The sequence below is a fragment of the Octopus bimaculoides genome, chromosome 1 (assembly GCF_046866305.1).
Source record: "Octopus bimaculoides isolate indiv1 chromosome 1, ASM4686630v1, whole genome shotgun sequence".
NCBI classification, from domain to species: Eukaryota; Metazoa; Mollusca; class Cephalopoda; order Octopoda; family Octopodidae; genus Octopus; species Octopus bimaculoides.
Window position 1 is genome coordinate 133729042 of NC_142928.1, and position 20825 is coordinate 133749866.

Here is a 20825-nt window from a genome sequence, read left to right on the forward strand (position 1 = left end):
ATCTTGAAACTATAAGCTAATGCATGCTTAATTCAAAACAATTTTAACGATTAGATATTTCATTTAACAGTAATCTGAATGCTAAAGGGTTAATATATTTGTCAAGATAAAATGAAAATGAGATATACTGGTACGAAACAGTTTCTGCGAAGAGTAATTTTGCTTATCTGTTACTTGTTTCAGTCATTGGACTGTGACCACTTTGAGGCACCACCTTGAAGGGTTTTTTAAAATCAAAAAGATCAACCCTTGTACTTGTTCTATTGGTCTCTTACTGAATTGCTAAGTTATGGAGACATAAACAAACCAACACCAGTTATCAGGCAGTGGTAGGACAAACAGTGTAACTTGTATTGCATTAGCTTAGCTATAGATCACAGATGAAATTAAATTTCATCATATAAAAAACCCATGATGATAGCAATACGATACAAAGTCCTGACCTATGAACTCAACTCCATATTTTAACCATTCAGCTATTTCAACATTTTTACTATTATCATTAGGTGATCCACCACAGAAAGAAATACAAGACAAATTTTTGTTATAAAATCAAAGATTTGTGTATATGTATAATGTGTTTCTGCATGCTTGAGAAAAAGCTATCTCGGCAAAAGTTATATATTGAGCATATTTGTGTGAGTGTGTTCACAAAAATATACACACATGTTTGTATACTGTCTACAACAACATGATGTTAAAATGAAGACATAAAAAAGGCAATATTTCTTAAAATTCCAGAGTATTTTTATTAAAAGCTTTAATAAAATTTAATGACTAGGGAAAAAAAAAAATTAAAAGGATTTTAAAATTTAATAAAACATCTGGTAAAATGGTTTATAAATAAGACAATAAATATAGAAAGCAAAACAAAACTTGGCCATAAATTTCTGCAAATCTCATTAGTTATATTCAATCTTATGGCGCAGAATCCTTGAGAAAGAAACTTAAAGAACTAATGGACTAGATATGCAAGCACCTCACCAACAGTATACACAAGGTGTAAGTTACAACGAGCAATGATATTCTGCAAAACTTGTTTCATTTATAGTATGTGTGAATGTATTTATATATAATGGTAACATTCAGACCATCAGATGTTGTTATACATTGCTGGTCATAATGTACTTCATAATGTTTTAGCTTTCAAATGATACCACCCCACTGGTTAGGTAAGCAGGTCAACATTTTCACCTGAATGGAATGCCAGTCTGTCACTGAGTTACCCATTTACAGCTGAATGAACTGGAACAATGTAAAATGAAGTGTTTTGCTCAAGAACGCAGCTGGTCTGGGAATTGAAACCACAATCTCATGATTTTGAGTGCAGCATCCTAACCACCAGGCCACATGCCTTCACAGACGTGTGCATCTGTGTGAGAATTATGAATAAATCAGCAAATATTTTCAGTAAAGCTATTATTAATACATAGTAGTCTTTGGATTAACTCATGTCATATTCCTGGCAATTAATGTCTGTTAACAAAATAATGTCAAAAATATAATGAGAGAGTAAAAACCCTCAACCTATTGCACAAATAACTTGATAAATATTAAAATCCAGGATAAAAAAGCAATGAAATAAAAATATCTTCCAGTTCAAATATCTACTAAAATCGTTTTGTGTTGTTATTCTTCATTTTAGTTATGACTAAATATTTTACTTATGAAGAAGTTTTCATGTCTGGATGTCTCAAACTAGCTACAAACAACAATTGGATTGTAATTTTCTAAATTTTTGCACTTCAACTGAAGAAAAAGAAACAGGATTCTTAAGATAGAGGGACTATCAAGCAATCCATCCATCATCATCATTGTCATCATCTACAGCATTTAACATATGTTTTCCATACTGGCATGGATTGGATGGTTTGACTGGAGCTGGTAAACCAGAAAATTGTCCAAGGTTTTACTGTCTGCTTTGGCATGCATTCTACAGCTGGATACCCTTCTTAATGCATTTTATGTGATACAAGCACCAGCGTAAAATGCACATAGTACACTCTGTAAAGTAGTTGGTGTTAAGAAGGGCATTTAACTAGATAGACAGAGACTGGTTTTATATTTGCATGTGTAAGAGAGTGAAAAGGAAGTCTACATTGAATTTCTCAGTGAACTCGGATTTCACTTGAACATGGAATGTAAGACGTAATGGAAAGCACATACTTTCCCAAAGCAGTTCCACCTGCAAATCAAAACTAGATTGTATCCGTAAGATAATTTGGAGCTTTGTTATCTCAATCTGTGACATGTTTAAAAAATATTTACTAAGTAGTTTTGACTAGAATGAGAACTGTTAGGTACTTAAATTGTTGCCCTAACAAAAAAAAAAAAAAATTTTTTAAAAAATAAAAATAACAACCTAGAGCACAGAGCACAGCAACAAACTTGCAACAATATAGTATAGTGAATTTCAATTCAACGAATTTGAATCCATAAAATACAAATATAATATTTTGCTTGTTACAACGTGCTTATGGTTGTGTTATGTTTTAAACAATCTTAACTATAGAATGACATCTAACATAATCAAAATCTTTGATATAATGAAACAAATGTCACAAAGATTTATAAATTCAGAAATCCATGCAGTGAAACAGAAAAAGGAAATTTGATGAAATGTGGAATTTCTTAGGTATGTAATCTTGTATTCAATCTAGTATCTACAAACCATTTAATGTATCTATGTATACATTTATGCATGTGTAGATAGGGAAGTATATATAAGTATGTCTGTAAGGTACATAGGAAATGAAATATAATTATAGAATTTAAATAAATAAACTTGGAAAGTCAGATGTAGAAAAAGAAATGTGTTGAAATAACCTGTTTACATCAAGGCAATTAGTAACAATTTCTGGTAAAATTAATTTCAAATTAAATACTCAAATGATAAAAAAAAGCAGTTTTACTCTTGAGAAAATATAATTAAAATTAATAATTGTAATATATTGTTTTGGAACTTGAAACATCTCCAAAGTAATCCTTAGACTTGTGTATCTTAGAGGAAAGTCATGAGGTCTTGTGCTTACACCCTCACATGCATCAACAAAATACATTTTCCAAATAAATACATACATTAAATAAAATTTTTATCCCCTTTTCAAAGTTAAATGCATAAAAGAATATGGTTGTATTTGCACCAAATTATTGGCCTATTCAGATTTCAATACATGGAGATAGTAATGTACACAGCCATTATATTTACTAAAAGCTCCCTCCCACCGCTCTCATGCACAGAATTAGAGACAGTCAAAAGAAAATATTTTCTTCATCTGAAAAAAGACAAAAAAAACCCCTTAAGTGTAAATTTTTCATATCTACAATGGATCCAGCTATATGGATACAATGAAGCAAATCAAATTCTAATGGATGTTTTCAGGATTGTTAAAAGCACTTGAATCTTGTGTTCTTTCTGCATGACTGGGCAGAACCTCCCACTGGTCACCAGGATTAAGAGAAGAGGACGAAGAGGATGATGTATCCCAGTTCAGGCCATCTGAAATGTCGTGTGCATTTACAGCCATAGTGTTGCTGTCGGAAATCAAGTTTGCTGAGGAATCTAGAGATGATGTCATTACATCATGTGACACTTCTGGCATGGATGCTGTGGGCTGTTGATTACTAGTACTGACTGGCACAGCTGAAGACCGATGGCGAAGATTAGAGTTGTCTACAAAACTTCTGGGTGTCATTGATGATACAGCATCAGCAAGTCCTCCTAAAAGTTCAACATTTTCGTTTGTACCTGGAAAACAGAATTTTTTTTTTAAAGCAATAAAAAAAAAACTCATAATTTACATTTAGAAATTGTTTGTATATCATTCATCAAATAAACTACTTGCAAATATGGCTGTATGGCCACATTGTGGTACCTTGGATAAAACCTGAGAATGAAATTTGTATGTCAAAAATTGCACTGAAGTCTGTCTAATACATATAGATTTTGGTTTCCAAGTGGCTTCAATGCCATGGTTCAGTAGTAGAATTCCTTCTTTTATTAGTTATGGTGTTTTTGCAGGGCAAGTTGTCAGATATAGTACTATTATTAATAATGCTAATAAATTTTTGGATAGAATAAATAAACTGTTAAGATATTTAGTAAAACAAGGGTATAGATATAGTAAATTGGTTAAAACTTTTAATCGCTGTTTAGGTGGGACACTTGAAATATTAAATATGGGGTAGTATCTAGTCTTCAACTTACCAAAGATTTGTAAAGATTTGGAATGTTTACGATTTAAGTTATTTGCTTATTACATCACCAATATTGTTTGAGACAATTGAGGAAGTAGTAATTACATACTACGTTATCTAGAGATAAGATGGTCTTTTAAATTCTAGAGGTGATGGAACCATGTGGTTTGAAAAAACATGTAAGTATTAATACTTTAAAGTTTTAATTTAGCTTTAATTGTAGCAACGTTTTATAATAATAGTTAATTACAAGTATACTTTTATTAGTTCTTATTTAATAAATTTAATGTTTCTATTAGTTAGTGGTAAGTTTACATTAAAGCTTGTAAGGGTAATATATATTAATGAGTGTGTAGTGTTTTTATTATTAACTTCTGAATTATGAAATAATGTATTTCACTCATTATTATATTATTCATTAAATTAAATTCAATCGTGTTTTGTTTTGGAGAGAATTGAAATAAAGCTTTCGTTTTTTTTTTTTTTATTATAGTAGTAACTATGGAAGACTGGTGGGATTATTATTTGTATGGACTATTAATACCGACACAAATCATCATCATCATACATAGATTTATGTGTTTCTTTGTTGTAGTTTAATTTTAAAGCGTTTAATCCTGCCTATATTTAGATTGAATGAATGTGGTTATTAAGCTTTCACTTTTATATTATACTATGGAAGACTGTAAGGAATAAAATATATGATCTAAAGGTTTGATTGCTGTTTAGTTACATATTTAGGAGTTGGTTATAGATTTATTTATTGAATTTATTTATCGATACTGTTGTACACAGGGGAAATATACAGATAGTTTATTCTGTTCATGCTATTATATTAGCATTATCATGCGTTTGAGAATAAATTATTTCTGTATATATATATATATATATATATATATATAGATATAGATATAGGGCAGGGAATTGCCAATTAGTTAATAAAATTAATAATTAACAATTTTGCCAAGTAGTTCAGTATGCAAAAAAACCTTTATTGGTAAAACATTTATAATTATAAACATATAGGGATCAGCATGAGTTGCTTCACCAACATACTGAAAATTTAGAAATAGCAGTCAAAGAACTACTAATTCTAACTACAATTTTTTCTCTCCAATGGATGGCGATATTTACGGCACACATAGAACAAAACAGAAGAGAAAACAAAAACAAACTTGCTGTTAGTTAATCATGTACGACGTTTCGTGATTGGAGAGAAAAAATTGTAGTTAGAATTAGTAGTTCTTTGACTGCTATTTCTAAATTTTCAGTATGTTGGTGAAGCAACTCATGCTGATCCCTATATGTTTATATATATATATATATATATGTGGTAATCTGAAACCATATGAATGGTCATGCCATGGACAAGTTTAGGAAGGACCTGATAAAGATCTTCAAAGAATTTGGTCTATCTATAATGGTCTCCACCATATTTGACAAAAATCGACTTTCTGGGTTTAACTCCTGACTTGAAGACAGGCAAGTACTACCTTTACGGGAAGCCCAATGGGGAATCTGTGTATATCTATCCCCACCCAGCTCTAATTGGATACTTAGTCACAAGCACAAATAGAAGAATCTATAGACTATCAGCAGATAGGGAGATCTTCAACAGGGTTGCTCCCACCCATTATATACAGGCATTAGTGAATAATGGATTCACTGAGAAGTTAGTATACATGGAGGATACCCACCACCACCATCTGAACCTGAAGAGAGTCACGAAGAGAAAATTAATCTAGTTTAATCCTCCATTTAACCTAGAAGTTTCAACCAACACAGCTAGGAGCTTCCTGATGCTAATCAAGAAACACTTTCCTAGAATCCAAAAGAATTATAAACTTTTCATCTCCTACAGTGTTGAGGTTAGTTACTTCTGCTTAGACAACACCACTTCTAACATTGCATGCTACAATAGATGCAAACACACCTAAACTGCCAATGTACACCCCAACCTGTAACTCCAGAATCCTACCAACTTCCTGCTGGAAGGATCCTGCTTCATAAGGTCAGTGGTCTATAGAGCCACCTTCACATCATCTGGTAGCATTACAACACACTACATGGACATGACAACTAATGACTTCAAGGGAAAGTTACACAGCATATGTACTCCTTCAGTGGATAAAATGCCAGTAAATACTTTGTGGAACTTCCGACTGCAATGCTGAACTAGGTGCCAGGTACCATGCATCAGTCTACACTTGATCCAGGGTTGTAGCTCAGTAAAAGAGACGAGTAGTGGGAAAAGGTGAGTCTGACAAACAGGGAACACACTTAATCGCCATCAAGAAAGCACTGGAGATGTCATAGCCTCAGCACATGTCAGTGCATCATCAGCCATGGCATGCCCAATCCTCCATTCAGTGGGGTTGACAACAAATGGAGTACCTGACCACTGGTATGTGTCTCTTCAACAGAAAGCAGAAGAGTATGCACTCCAATTTAGTTAGATGTAAATTGAGGCAAGGTACAATGATCAAGTGGTTGTATATAACAGAGGTGATATATGCATTTGCCACTTCTCAACCTTTCAGAGATGGTTTTCTCTCGGACCATTTCTGGGTGAGACTAGCTACCCTGCTCGTCACCTCATCCCAGTTCTTCTCCACTTGGAGATCCAGACTAAATCAGACTCCAAGCAATTTAACAGGTCCTTCTGTCCAGCGTCCCACATTATTGGAACTTCTTCAAGTTCCAAGTTACAGGCTCAATGACTTTTTCTTGGTTAATTTTTGCTCCTGTCATTTCCTCATGCTCTTTTAGAGCACAAGGCCAGCAGTTTTTTTTTTTTTTTTTTTGTAAGGGAGGGAGTAAGCTAATTACAATGACTCCAGTGCTGAACTGGTACTTATTTTATCGACTCTGAAAAAAATGAAAGGTAAAGTTGACCTTGGTGAAATTTGAACTCAGAATGTAGAGACAGACAAAATGTTACAAAGCATTTTGTTCAGCGTGCTAATTCTGCCAGCTCGCCACCATGTTGTTGTTGTTTGATGATGATAATGGATGATGATGACGATGATGATGATGGTGATAATAAACTACAGTGTTTACTCACTTGGGATTTGGCTTTCAGTGGGTGTATCACGCCTGGCTAACATTTCATGGTCCAGTTCAGTATTTGACACTGATTGTGACTGATTTGATTCTATAATGTTCTCCACATTATTTGCCTGGTTATTTGCTGACAGCCCAACTGGAGTTGAAGTTAATACAGTATTTCGGGTCGGAGAAGTGGATGTCAGATTTTCAACAGGGACTGATGATGTACCTGATGGTGCAAGCTGTGAAGCCAGCGATGGATAGATTGTATTTGTTGGTGAGCTTGTGATAACAGGATTGTTATCTGAAGTGGAATTGTCTGGCTGAGATGGTGGAGCTGATGGAGGAGATGGTGGGTCTGATGGCGGAGATGGTGGTGGAGCTGATGAAGCAGTATGTTGTTGCTGTTGTTGGTAGTTGTGAGCATGCTGGAACTGCTGATGAAAACGATTGAAGACATCAATACTTTTATGAAAGACGAATAAACCAACTGCCACTGAGAGACTGAAGACAATTGACAATACACCCATAAGAATGAGTACTCCTCCTAAGATGATAGTTGCGAATGTTAGGACAGTACCTGAAAATTAATAGGAAAAAAATAAAAATGTAATCAGTGAAGCCAAAGTATTTAAGTAATAAAGCAGAACAATTTCAAATCATTTTTTAGTAGCTATTCTCTATCTCAAAAAGTAATGTGATAAAGATTTTCAAGAGCCACCGAGGTTTGTAAAGTAAGTGTTTAGCTTTGGATTCAGTAATGTTAAGAGGATAAGAGAAGAATTTGCCTCTCAATAAAATAGCAGTGGATAAATAGGTAAAGTTCCTGTAAAACATGGTACATATTCCTTCCTGCTATATGAATTGAGTCATATTGAAGTAATTGTCTCATACAGATATCTACCACAATATCTTCAGTGGAAACGAGCAAACAGATGGTATGATATCTATTCAGAAATAACACCTCTAGTAAGTAGAAATCTAATTTCAAATCTTAAAACAAATATTTATTTTGCATACTTTCATTGATTATGCAACATAATCACAATATTTCACTTTTATACTTCAGTTCACAATTCACAAGAATTTAAAACAGAAACTCTCTTTAGTAATGATTATGGTTAGCTTGAACAATTAGCATCAATACAGATTTCATAACATAAGATTCAAAAGTAGCATATCTAAGATAACCTAGATGTCTACATTCACTGATCCCATGTATATTTCAGATTTAGCAAAATTGGGATAATTTTCTATTATAACTTTTGATTTTAAAATATAGAAATTAAATTTTCATTTCAATAAATAAAATACACAAGAAGGAAAGTTTATGAAACCTAAAATTAGATTCCTTTGAGCACAAAATTAACTAAAAGATTAACAGTGTATTGTGTGTAAGAGGGTGAAAGTTCATTACATTTACATGTTTGGAAATGTAAACTATATTAGAAATTTCTAGAACTGTATCTGAACCTATGTGATAAATGCTAAAAGCCATAATATACTTCTGAATTATTTAAAAGATATGATTTCAAAGGACTAAATTTAGTATGTTATCTGGCAGCTATATCTAATAAGATAGCTATTGCCTATACAACAAACAGAGAAAATGATGTTTTTACATAATATTCTGTCTGCAACCATTATACTTATCAATCTGAATAATTTCAATACTATCTGAAAAAAGTTATTTGAACAAAATCAGATGATGTCATCTGTGCACAATCACATGCAATACCTGCTTGTGATTCATTGAATCCTGTGCTGATGTTTTGTTCAGGATTGTCACTTGACATGGCTTGAGGACATCTGGTCAGCAATTGGAACTGTTCCATTAAATATCGTTCCAGAGAAGAAATGCTGTATTCAGAGCCTGTGAGTCATAGTGTAGAAGGGAGTAGAGTTAGGAGAAAGTCAAATTAATTCAGTGCAGTTACAGCCTAAGTTAAAACACAGGAGAAATTATTCTTAGACAGTGCCAAAATAAAGTGATGAAACAACAGAAAAAAAAATAAGGCTCATTATCTACAACTTAAAGGCACAAACTAGTGTATTTACATATGTAGTCTTTATCAACTTATTAACTGTTGGATATAATTTCTGTTATATCCTCTGGGATGAGGTTTCATTAATATAAAATATATATTACACTTTTCTTCAAAACCGCTTTTGATTGACTGTATCAGGAACAGTTAAATCACTGGCTATCTTCATATTGTTTATAAGACAAAACTAATAACTACTTGGTGAGAATGATTTAGGTATATAGTACATACTATTTGTTACTAGTCATAATAGCACATCACCTGGAGGCAACTAAAGATTCAATAAGTTACAGTTTGGGAAAGCAAATAATTCTGAAACATCATGCAACAAAATGTAACTATAACATATTATTTCTATGACTCATATCCTTACATAAGATATTTCCTTTTTTTTTTATTAATAATAATACAGTTAGAGGAGGAAGAGCAGCACTATGAGAATTTTACTGTAAAGCCTTTGAGACAGGTAGGAGGTAAATATAGAAAGAACAAAGTCTCATCAACTGCTACAGTAGGAAGCATCACTTAAACTATTAAGCTATCCTCAAACCTCATTCAAATATTTGTAACCGAACTCATTCTGCCTTCCAAAGGCTATATGTGAAAATAGAATAGTTGTCCTCATTATTGATACAATATTGGGTTTACAATGCAGATATAAGTTGAACATATTTGTACAACACCAAATTTTTATCATTTCACTGAATGATATTTGAAATCTTTCTTTATGAGTCATTCATTCAATTTTATCTGAAAGGATTCAATTGCAGTATTGTATATGATAAAGCCATTTGATATTTTCCTGTTAGCTTGGGGTTTCATTTCACTGTCATTTTTTCTCTTTTATTATCTGTTCAGCCACAAGGCAAGTATGGGGTGATGAAATTTAGAGCCTTGCCCTCAACACAATACAACACAACACTGTGCCAGCAGAGATACAAATTCACAAGTCTTCAGCCTAGAGCAGTGATTCTCAATCTTTTGTAATTTCATGGCAGACAGAAGATCAAATAAAATTATTGGTGCACTTTGAGCATTAAAAAAAAAATAAAAAAATAAAAAATTAGATTTTAACATTAAATATCTAGAATATATACAAAACAATTGTGTTATTTAATCACTCATACTTATGCATAACAAAATTATGAATAACACTACAATGGATTTAGCAAAGCTTTAAACCATATTTGAAAAAAATCTTTGGTACACCTAGGTATCTGCTGTGATCCATCAGTGTGCCATGATGTACCATTTTGGAATCACTGGTCTAAAGGCTTACCTATTTAGAGTAATTCATTGTACAAAAGCAAGCATCACAGTTGCTAAACATGCATCAATCTAGACATTGCTTTCTAAAAAAAAATATAACATGACTTGAATAAAAATGAAGGAGAGTTAAAGATACTTACCTTCAAGAAACATAAACCCACCAAATGTAAGGAAAATACTGAAAAGTGTAAAGGCAAAGAAACAGGCAACAGGCACACTGCATAATACAATAGTAAAAATTCCAAACATTGTGATGAAAGGATGGTTGGCTGCAAATGTTTTTAGCTTCTCCAAGCGGTTAGTAAGGTCAAAGTTTTCAACCAGATCTTGATAAATGTGGGAGAGAATTGTGCTGAAGCTTTCATTCTCCATTTTCAGCTGTTGGATGGATTACTTGCAGGTACTTTAACTGTAAAAGAATGGAATATTTGAGTATGTGTAGGTCTGTATTTATGTGTATCTTTGTGTGAATGTGTGTTTATGTGTGTGTATGTGTATACACACACACACACACACACACACAGGTATACAAGTTCAAGCACACATTACGTGTCATACAAATTGAGACATGATAAAATTATGCACGAAGATCTGTGTCTTGTGCTATAATTAGACCGACATTACAACCAGAATATTATAGATAAATAAAAGTATTGATTGTTTGAAATCAAGTGTTACTAATTACTGCCAACAATGTGCTATGGCTAACGATACACCAGCAATCTAAGTGGGCTAGTTAAATGCTATTTCTAGAAGATAAGTTTCTAGGGTTACATACCTATTTAATTTAGACAGGTTAGAATATTTATAAAGCATGTTATCTTGAAATTGTGCTAGAGTTAAGCAATAAAGTTGTCCAAGACGATTTGTTCCAGATGTTGAACATCCTCAAAGTATGTGTCAATTTTATTTAATATTCAAAGATCAAATTCCTTTCCAGCTAGTATATAGACATATCATTCATTTATCTTGGACTGGATAGGCTTAAGTTATCCAAAATACACTGCAGTGAGATGAAGCTTTGGTAGAACTCATGTGTCTATAAATTATCTGTAAGGTTAATATGTATAATAAACAGAATCTGCTATTTCTCAAAAAGAGTATTATAAGGATACATCTACTCACCCCTAAACTGTATCTTATTACACTTCCCACACCTCAATACAGGTCTCAGGAATAATAGTGAAGCTACTGGAAAACCATGGATTTGTTTGGGAAACTAGCTTTAATCAAGAAAAGGGGAGTCAAAGTGGGGAAGGGTATAGGAAGATGAAGGTAGGAAGGAAAACAAAGTGGTGAAAGATGAGGACAGTTGAAAGTGGAAGGAATAAAGAAACTTTAAAGGTAAACAATATCAAATGCCTGTGCATACATCAGGTTCTAAATGAGTGATGACAATATTTTGAAGTTGCATGATAGGTACTTCTTCAAATGCCTGAATTTCCTGAATACCTCTGATCTTGTGTTTAAAAGAGGTTTTGGTTATGAAAGTTTTGAGGAATTTCCTCTTCTCTGCCTTGCACAAATCACATCTTTTCTTGATAATATCTTAGAAAGGTCCAAGGCAGTGAGCTGGCAAAATCATTACTGCATCAGGAAAAATGCTTAGTGACATTTCATCCAATTTTACCGTCTGAGTTCAAATACCACCAGGGTCAACTTTTCCTCTCAGGATCGATAAAATAAGTACTACTTGAAAACTGAAATCAATGTGATTGACTTGTCACCTGCCTCAAAATTGCTGGCCTTGTGCCAAAATTTGAAACTTAAGGTAGCAAGCTGGCAAAATCAGCATATTGAGCAAAATGCTTAGTGGCATTTTGTGTGTTGCAACGTTCTGAGTTTTTTGTTGAAGCAGACTTTACCTTTCATTCTTTCAGGGTTAATAAAATAAGTACCAGTTCAGCATTAGGGTTGATGTAAACAACTTATCCCACTCCCAAAATTGCTGGCCTTGTGCCAAAATTTGAAACCAATATCTTAGAAAGGTCCAGACCTAATATGGTATAAAGGAAACCAATCACTTTTCTTTTAAGCAAGTCATAGTGAAAATGAGAACAACAACATATATACTGGGATTGAAAATATAAAAGAATGTTGAAAATTTCCCTCTAAACTGACACAAAGTCATGCACATACACACTTACATAGATATACCATATATATATACATATGATGGGCTTCCACAGTTTGTTTACTAATTTCACTCACAAAGCATTGGTTGGTCCAGGGTTATAGTAGAAGACACTTGCCCACAGTACTGTGCAGTGGGACTGAACCCAAAACCATGTGGTTGCAAAAGCAAGCTTCTTAACCACACAGCCATGCCTGCACTTATGAAAAAGTAAGAATATGGCAGCGCCTAAAAACTAGAGGAAGTAAAGATGAGAATAGAGTTTTAAAAATTACCTGAAAAAAAAGAGTAAGCCTAATAAAATATGAGAATAAATTAGATGAGCAGTTAGCTGTAAATGTGACAGTGAGCAATACATAAGGCCATAGGGTAAAGTTCTCAAGAGTAGTAAGATTATTAACAAGGGGTTAACTAGTAATGTATGCATAAAGCATACTGTTAAGATAAATAGATTAATAATGAAATCAATGATAGATAATGAAAAGAAAGTTTACTAAAGCAGGTGATTAAGGAATCGACAAATAAAGTATGAATAATAATGATAATTGTTTCTGACACAAGGCCAGTATATACTATACACACAGACAAATGTATTTCATGATAGGATATAACCATACCATAGACATCACTTACAGGTGAGTTTGACCTGATAGAATCTGTCACACTTTTGCTAGTTGTTTTATGTATGCATGTAGTTGTGAGCAGACATAGAAAGTCCTTCAGCTCTTCTACTTTTGACTCAGTGGGAAATGCAGTATGTAACAGCTGGAAAGAGTGGGGAGGCTGCATGAAATTTTTTTTTTAAATGGTTTGTACTCATTTTTCAGCTGTGTTATTTTCCAAACAGAAGTTAATTAAGGGATATCTAATATGTAATGAAAAAATGTATGTAAACAACTGTAATTACTGCTGTAAGTAAGTTGGCCAACCAAGGTGGAATGAACCGTTTTGGGAGCAATAATGGGGTATATCCAATAGATTTGATAGAAGAATCAATAAAGGGGGAAAAAAAACCCCTCAAAGAATGCAAATCTGAAACTAAAACTACGAGCAAAAACACTCCAACCATGACAATCCAGTTCTTTTTTTCCATCATAATCTATCTAAGGATACATTTTTTAATATGCTTTTAGTTACAATGGTAAGGTATGGTATAAGAGAGATTTGGCAACTATTGTTAGCAAGTTGAGCCAATGTCCTCATTTGGTTGGATGTGGTTGTTAGGAACCTACCATGTGGTTAACTTTTTGTTTTTCTTTTACAAAGTATCAAAAGAAATAGATTAAAAAGGCAAGACTCTTCTATTTCATTTCAGGAATTCTATAAGCAAACAACTTTTGGACAGATTTGATCAAGTGGATTATCGTTCTCAAAATGAAGAGACCAAACTTGAAAGACATTTTCTAATATGGATTGAACATTTTACCAAGAACTTTTTATCTGAAACTGTCATGATATTGGAGTTGGGTTTCAAAGTCATGAGAAAATAGTGAAAACAATCAAAGAATTTCTAAGCAAGAGCACTCAGAGAGAGCAAACTACTGCCAAGGTAACACCAACATCCTCTCAATGATTAGTCGGAGATGATTTTTAAAATGAGAATATCTGAAATAAACTCAACTGCTCTCACAAATGAGAATACTAAAAATGAACCTGACTGCTCTCAAAAATTAAGTAAAAAAAAAAAGAACGAAAAATAATGCAGAATCCTTGTTCAATACCAGATTGATCTCAAAATCTAATCAGTTTGTGCCAGTCACAAGGCCATCTCTGAAAGTTTCATCCAAATCCATCCAGTGGTTCTTGATATATCTTGTCCAAACAAACAAACATGACTGAAAACAATACCTCCACCTTTGCTAAGGCGGAGGTAATAAAGAAAATGAAACTATTCTAGTCAACTGCAAAAACAATTTACAAACATTTTAATAGGATTCTTTTCTCAGCTAAACATAACCTGCATTTTCTGCTGTGATTAAAATTAGGCTTGCATTCCTTTAAGATTTTCCACTTGATATACTTCATTGTACTGTTGTACAATTCTCAGAGAATCAGCAGATTTACCTAAAGTGCAGGAACAAAATTTTCAGTCCATACCCACATGAGAAGATATATATATTGTTTTATGTACAGGTCCCACCATGATTATAATCACTAGGTTCTCAACCACTGGCCCTTCCAGCATCACACCCTGAAAATCCAACAAAGTCTTTAACCAAAACATACATCAATGTACAGATATACATGTGCAACCAAACATAGGCTTAAAAGTTTGGACACCAACGCTCGCAAAAAACTCCTCCCTACATATATACCAACCCCTTACCCTCCACCTCATCCCACTGGACTCTTGCTGCTTTACAGTCACTCCAGATTCTTTAGGAGCCAAGAAATATAATAACCTTGATAAACCCCTCGCCTTTTAGCCTCCTGCTACTGTGTTTCATCTTTCTTCACAACAACCACAAGTCCAATGGGACATTTTTTTACCTCCAGTAACACAGAGCAGTCACCATATTTTTTCCATACCTGCCATCTCTGAAGAGAATATGGTGTTAGTTAACCCTCTGTTCTTTGATATCTGATTATCTAATACCAGCGTGAAACTGATTTGTAAGATAGGCTGAAATCTATATTACTGTATACTTTCATTAATGAGAAATATATGAGTGCATATTTTTCTGAATTATGGATTCTTGGACGACAAACTTAAGTACATAACATATGTTTAATATAAGAAAAGTTGCAGTCCAGTGGTTACAACCCTTTATAATAAACAGTAATCTAGTATTATCAGCAAATAGAACTTTTATTATTTTGAGCAAATCATTTATACACACACACATATATTTATATATATATATATATATATATATATATTGCTTCAGCCATTAGACCATGTTTGGATGGTGCTTTTTACGTGCCACCGGCATGGGGAGCCAGTCAGGCAGCTCTGGCAGCAACCTACGTATGAATGGTGCTTACTGCATGCTACCAGTACTGGTAATGGCCACAATAACAATTTCCATTTGATTTGATTTTGATTTACTTGACTCAATAGGTCTCCTGAAGCACAGCATGTTGCCTGACGATTCAAAGGTACTTTTTAAATGGGCTGGTTATGCGATACTGGTGTAGGCTACGTCTGTGATCTCACTTTCCTTGCGGGGTCTTCTCAATCACAGCATACCTTCAGAGGTCTCGGCCTTTTGTCATTGCCTCTGTGAGGCCCAACGTTCAAAGATCATGCTTCACTACCTCATCCCATGTCTTCCTGAGTCTCCCTCTTCCATGGGTTCCTCCCACTGTTAGAGTGTGATACTTCTTCAAACAGCTCTCCTCATCCATACATGGCACATGCCCATACCAGCGCAGTCGTCTCTGTTGCACACCACATCTGATGCTTCTTATGCCCAACATTTCTCTCAGGGCGCTTACATCCTGTTGTGCGTGCAGACTGACATTACACATCTAGCAGATCATACTAGCTTCATTTCTTTCAAGTCTACGCATGTCTTCAGCAGTCACAGCACCTGTTTCACTGCCGCGTAGCAATCGGTCTTTTTTTTTTTGCCAAAACGGTAAGTTACGGGGATATAAACACCAACACTAGCATACACTAAGCACTTCTATCGCAACAGAATGAGTTAGGGAAAATAAGATAATTTGTTGATAAATTACTGTTTCAATACACGCCATTTAAAATATTTGCGAGAGTTGTGGTACCGCACGCTCGCAAGGGTGTTTGGCTGTTTCAGTGTTTCAACCTAGCGATCAGACATGGTAGTGTTTTGGGTTACTTCAAAGCCTTTTTTGAAAATGTCAGTATTCCCTGGTGCGATGTAATAAAAAAAGGGGGGGGTATGCACACCTTATTTTATTTACTTTTCTTTCTACACAATTTTTTGGGGGGCATTTTTTTCTTACTTTTTCTACGGAAATGTATTGTGTTCTTCGATAAATAACTCGTGATTTCTTTTTAAAGTTTTGGGGAATCCCTTAAATTACCCTATATTTTTATAACACGTTGTTCACCACCTAACGTTTAAGCTCTGATTACAAAGATTCCAAATATTTTACCGGGAATACACGAAACGATAAATGAGTTTCATCATTTCGCTGCAATATGTACCAAATCAATCTGGTGGTGTCACCTTTGTAAAAAATATATTTCATACAATAACAACCTTTAAAAAAAAGTAATAAAAATATATCTTTTAAGTATTGTTGTTTGTTTTTCTTCAGAAAAATTAATGGCGTTCGTGTTTGTTTTGTAGAGATTAGTTTCATTTTCTTTTAATTTTGTGGCAGTAATATGCAAGAAAGGCTGCCGATTGCCAGACAAAATACGAGATAATCATGTCTGGAAAGCTTTTGGTCAAATAGTTTGTTCGATTATTGACTAACATCAATAAAGTATCTATCCCGTTATCCAAAAGTCTGCATTATGTACGCAGCAACAATAGGAAACAACGACGCAATTTAGTTGAAAACAATTGTTCCTTTATCAACTTGTATTAAGTAGTACTATTTGCACTTTTCTTAATTATAACATATCAATATGAACAAAAGAACAGTTAATTTCTTTGTTAGAATATATATTTTGACGGTAGTAAGATTAGTTTGACTAGATGTATAAATGGGATCCAAGAATTGTTTGTATACTTCTGCTATCAGAAAATCAAAATACATAATTTATTTCAATTTACGTTGAATACAATAGGAGAATGCCCCGAGACTTTCACCCACGTGTCAAATATATATAGGGTGAAAGTATCAAATAGTACCTATATATTTATCAAATAAGAGATCCGATGCCTAATAAACATCTGCAATCCACCTCTGTTCTTCCTATTCAAATAAAATGTCTGCGTCTCTCGGCTTCTCTGGGGTCGCTCGACTTGCTAGTAGATCCAAATTATTCCTTCTTATACCATATCGGCTGAAACAAAACAGGAGTTACAGTATACCAAGGGCTATATTATCCAATGCTCGAACATAAGATGGATGGCTACGGCTGGAAAGCCTCTGATCTTAGATCAGCTCCATTAGAGTTGACTTGCGACAAAAAAAATGTCCATTGTTTTTTATGAATTAACACTACAGAATTTAGATGGCAAGATATAGGTGATGTAGTGTTTATTATTAACATAGTACAGTTTACTATAGCGATGCTCATATATAAACATACATATACAGAGCAAAGTAAACAGACACACAAACATGCGGAGCTGAGTAGACATGTGTAGACAGGTTTTATTATTAAAGTACAACTCCGCCGAGGTCGACTTTGATTTTCATCGTTTTGGGGTCGAAAAAATAAATACCAGTTAAGCATTGGAGTCGATGTAATCGACTTATTGCCAACCCCCAAAATTTCAGGCTCTGTGCCTATAACAGAAAAGATTATTATTATCATTACAGTACAACGAGCAATAAAATGTCCAGATAATAGATAACATTAAAAAAAAAGATATAGATAACTCACGATAAAAACAATTCAGATATAATATTATTACTGAATTGAAATTTCGACGTTGGTTAACGATAATTCATCAAACTCCTTCTGATCCAAAAGTGAAGTTAATTAATCTACAAGATGTGAAGTCGCTATTCAAGGCAGGGGTGTCGTAGTTTTCACAACACAGATTAAGAAAGAAAACAAAAGCAGTAAATTAGAAACGCTACGGAGGAAAGTAAAAATGGACTATCTCTTTTGTTTTATAAATAAATTTAAGTCTTTCAACAGTTGAAGAAGCCTGCTTTTGTTTTGATTACAGACCACAAACAATTGTTGAATTATTATTAAAGAACACAAGACAGATTGGGTTTTTTTTCATATCTAAAGCTTCAGTAGTTTAATACTCTAACATAGTCTTGTTCTTTAACTACAGAGTTAAACGTCTATTCCAAGGACAATATTGCATTGGGCATTTTATTATTTGTTTTATTACTGTAGTTACAAACTACTATAGAAATTGGTTCTTTTTTAATTATTAATATTTTTTTAATTGTGTTCCAATATTAAAAATATTAATCACTTACCTAATGTTTTCTTTTTCCTTTTTCCGAACCGGATATAAAATTAAAATTCGTTCAAAATGATTCTTCACAGATGTTACGGAAGGTGCCTAATAAAAAACTAATAATTTCTACCAAAAACTAAATCGCTTCATTAATGATTCGAGAATTCGTTCATAATTTAAACGACATATGTCTATAATCTACTTTATAAACGTTTCGTGAAAAATAGCAGAAATTTATTCTTTAGTCATTAATAAATCTTCGCTAAAGAGGTTCGAAGGCAATTTGGAAACTCCGAACAAAAAACTTTATATTTTTGATTTATTTATCTTTCTATTTTTGTTTTAGTTATTGGACTGCCCACATGTTATTGCTCTAGGGCATTAACTTAAAGAATTTAGCTAGGAAAATCGACTCCCAGTACTTATTTTCAAAGTCTGATACTTGTTCTATCGATTCTGTTGACGAACCGTTAAGGGTAAACAAATCAACACCATTTGTCATACGATAGTGGGAGACAACTACAACACATACACACTCATGTGTGTGTACACACACATAAATTTGACATGGGCGATTCTTTCTTGTCTTGGGATTCACGGTCAAACGGCTGGGTGGAATTGTGCGAAAAATTACACAAATGTGTAGAATGATCCGGTGGTGATGCTATAATAATACTCTTGTGTTTATGAATGTGAAAGGAAGGAAGGGGTGATGTCATACTTGGTAGTGGGATGATGAAAATTGTACGCTGAAAAAAAAAATCAAACAGCGTTTCAACTTTCTGAATATATGTGTGTTTGTAAAAGGAAGGTATGCGAATGTATGTGTGTGTGCGCGCAATGGAAGTGGGATGGTTCATCTTTGTTTGCTTAATATTTGGGTTTATTTTTTGATTTGTCTGAATTTTTTTTTTTTTTGTTGGTCAGTTATTTTTAGCGCTTTGATAGAAAAAAGTCATTCTAAAATTTTTTTTTAATGTAAGCATGCTCAAACAAGTCGAATGCTTACACAGAGCAGGTTTTACAGCCACATCATCCAAACAGACCTGGTGAAACTGGGCTTAGCTGCTAGTATATATATATATATATATATATACTTTATTTAAAAGCAGCAGAAAAATAACAAAAGACTGTTACTCTGAGTTTCACGTTCCCGTAATGGGAACGTGAAACTCAGAGTAACAGTCTTGTTATTTTTCTGCTGCTTTTAAATAAAGCATATTACTCTACCTCTGGTATTTGAGTACTCTTTTTTCCACCTTGTTGCACATTTCATGTGCTTACTCCGATCGAGTTGGATGGCGAACAAGGGTGTGGAGTGGAGTGAAAGCATTTGAAGAGGCCAGGATGATGCAAGCAGGGCTCAAGAGACATTTAAGGAAAAAGGTGAAGACTGAGAAGGTGAATGACAAGGACCTTTTTGTGTGCACAGTCTGTGACAGACCATGTCTGTCCTTGGCTGGCCTCAAATCTCACCTGCGAACCCATGGAAAACAAACCTCACCCAGCTATTCTGATGATATGTCTGTGCACACGTTTGAATGTGGTGTGTGCCAGAGGGTTTGCAAATCCAATGGGGGTCTTAAAAGACATGTTAGGATCCACAATGAGCAGAACTTACTTGCAGGTATTGGTAGTGCAAATCAGAGGTGCAATCTGTGTGGGTGTTTTTTCAAAACACTGTCTGGTTTAAAAAGCCACATCAGACGCCATGAAAGGGCTAAGGTGTAGGTGCAGGAGGTGGTCAAACTCTGTTTAAGGAGTAGACAACCACCATATATATATATATATGGTATTCTTTCGATTTGAATTGAAAAAAAGCAAAACATTGTCTCTGTGTATGTGTGTGCTTGTTCCTCTTTGCATACATGCTTGTTCTTTGTGTGAGTGTGTGTGTGTGTGTAGGGGGGGCGTTCTTGTTTGTGTGTGTGTGTGCATGTGCATGTTGCAATATTTCTGCTCTTTAGAGGTTGAAAAAAAACCCCACATGGACTACTATAATTGATATGGTGTTCTCGTTTTCTGTTTGGAAATTTATGGATTTTACATACACACATGAAGCAGGTAAGAACAAATATGCAAGGCTTTTTTCCTTCAAGTTTAAAA

At 33.9% G+C, this 20825-nt stretch overlaps 1 protein-coding gene and 1 long non-coding RNA gene across 12 annotated transcripts; one reads left to right on the forward strand and one right to left on the reverse strand.

Annotated features, from left to right (window-relative positions):
• Positions 1–725: 725 nt before the first annotated feature.
• LOC106881507 (uncharacterized) lies at positions 726–19511 on the reverse strand. 11 transcript variants are annotated; one of them, XM_014931919.3, is made up of 6 exons: positions 18739–19511; positions 18182–18303; positions 10700–10968; positions 8984–9118; positions 7262–7825; positions 726–3748 (listed from the first exon to the last, which is right to left on the reverse strand). In XM_014931919.3, exons 3-6 carry the CDS (start codon positions 10929–10931, stop codon positions 3366–3368), a joined length of 1314 nt encoding a protein of 437 aa, XP_014787405.1. In that variant the 5' UTR covers positions 10932–10968; positions 18182–18303; positions 18739–19511; the 3' UTR covers positions 726–3365. The 11 variants fall into 11 exon arrangements, with proteins under 11 accessions (XP_014787405.1, XP_089214859.1, XP_089214840.1 ...); XM_089358733.1 differs by lacking the exon at positions 8984–9118 and adding an exon at positions 17481–17635; XM_089358714.1 differs by lacking the exon at positions 18739–19511 and adding an exon at positions 17481–17635 and having other exon boundaries at positions 18182–18579.
• On the forward strand, positions 13273–14317 carry LOC128248749 (uncharacterized). The gene is made up of 2 exons (XR_008264941.2): positions 13273–13328; positions 14009–14317. It is a non-coding gene; the product is annotated as an uncharacterized LOC128248749 (long non-coding RNA).
• Positions 19512–20825: the final 1314 nt, after the last annotated feature.

Bases quoted from the DNA above. Each gene is read 5' to 3' on its own strand.
- LOC106881507 (XM_014931919.3), bottom strand. From the start codon at position 10,931: ATGGAGAATGAAAGCTTCAGCACAATTCTCTCCCACATTTATCAAGAT. The intron at 7,826-8,983 runs GTATTGCATGTG...ATTAATTTTCAG, and splicing joins ATTCAATGAATCACAAGCAG to GTACTGTCCTAACATTCGCA. The intron at 3,749-7,261 runs GTGAGTAAACAC...TCTGTTTTCCAG, and splicing joins CACTGAAAGCCAAATCCCAA to GTACAAACGAAAATGTTGAA.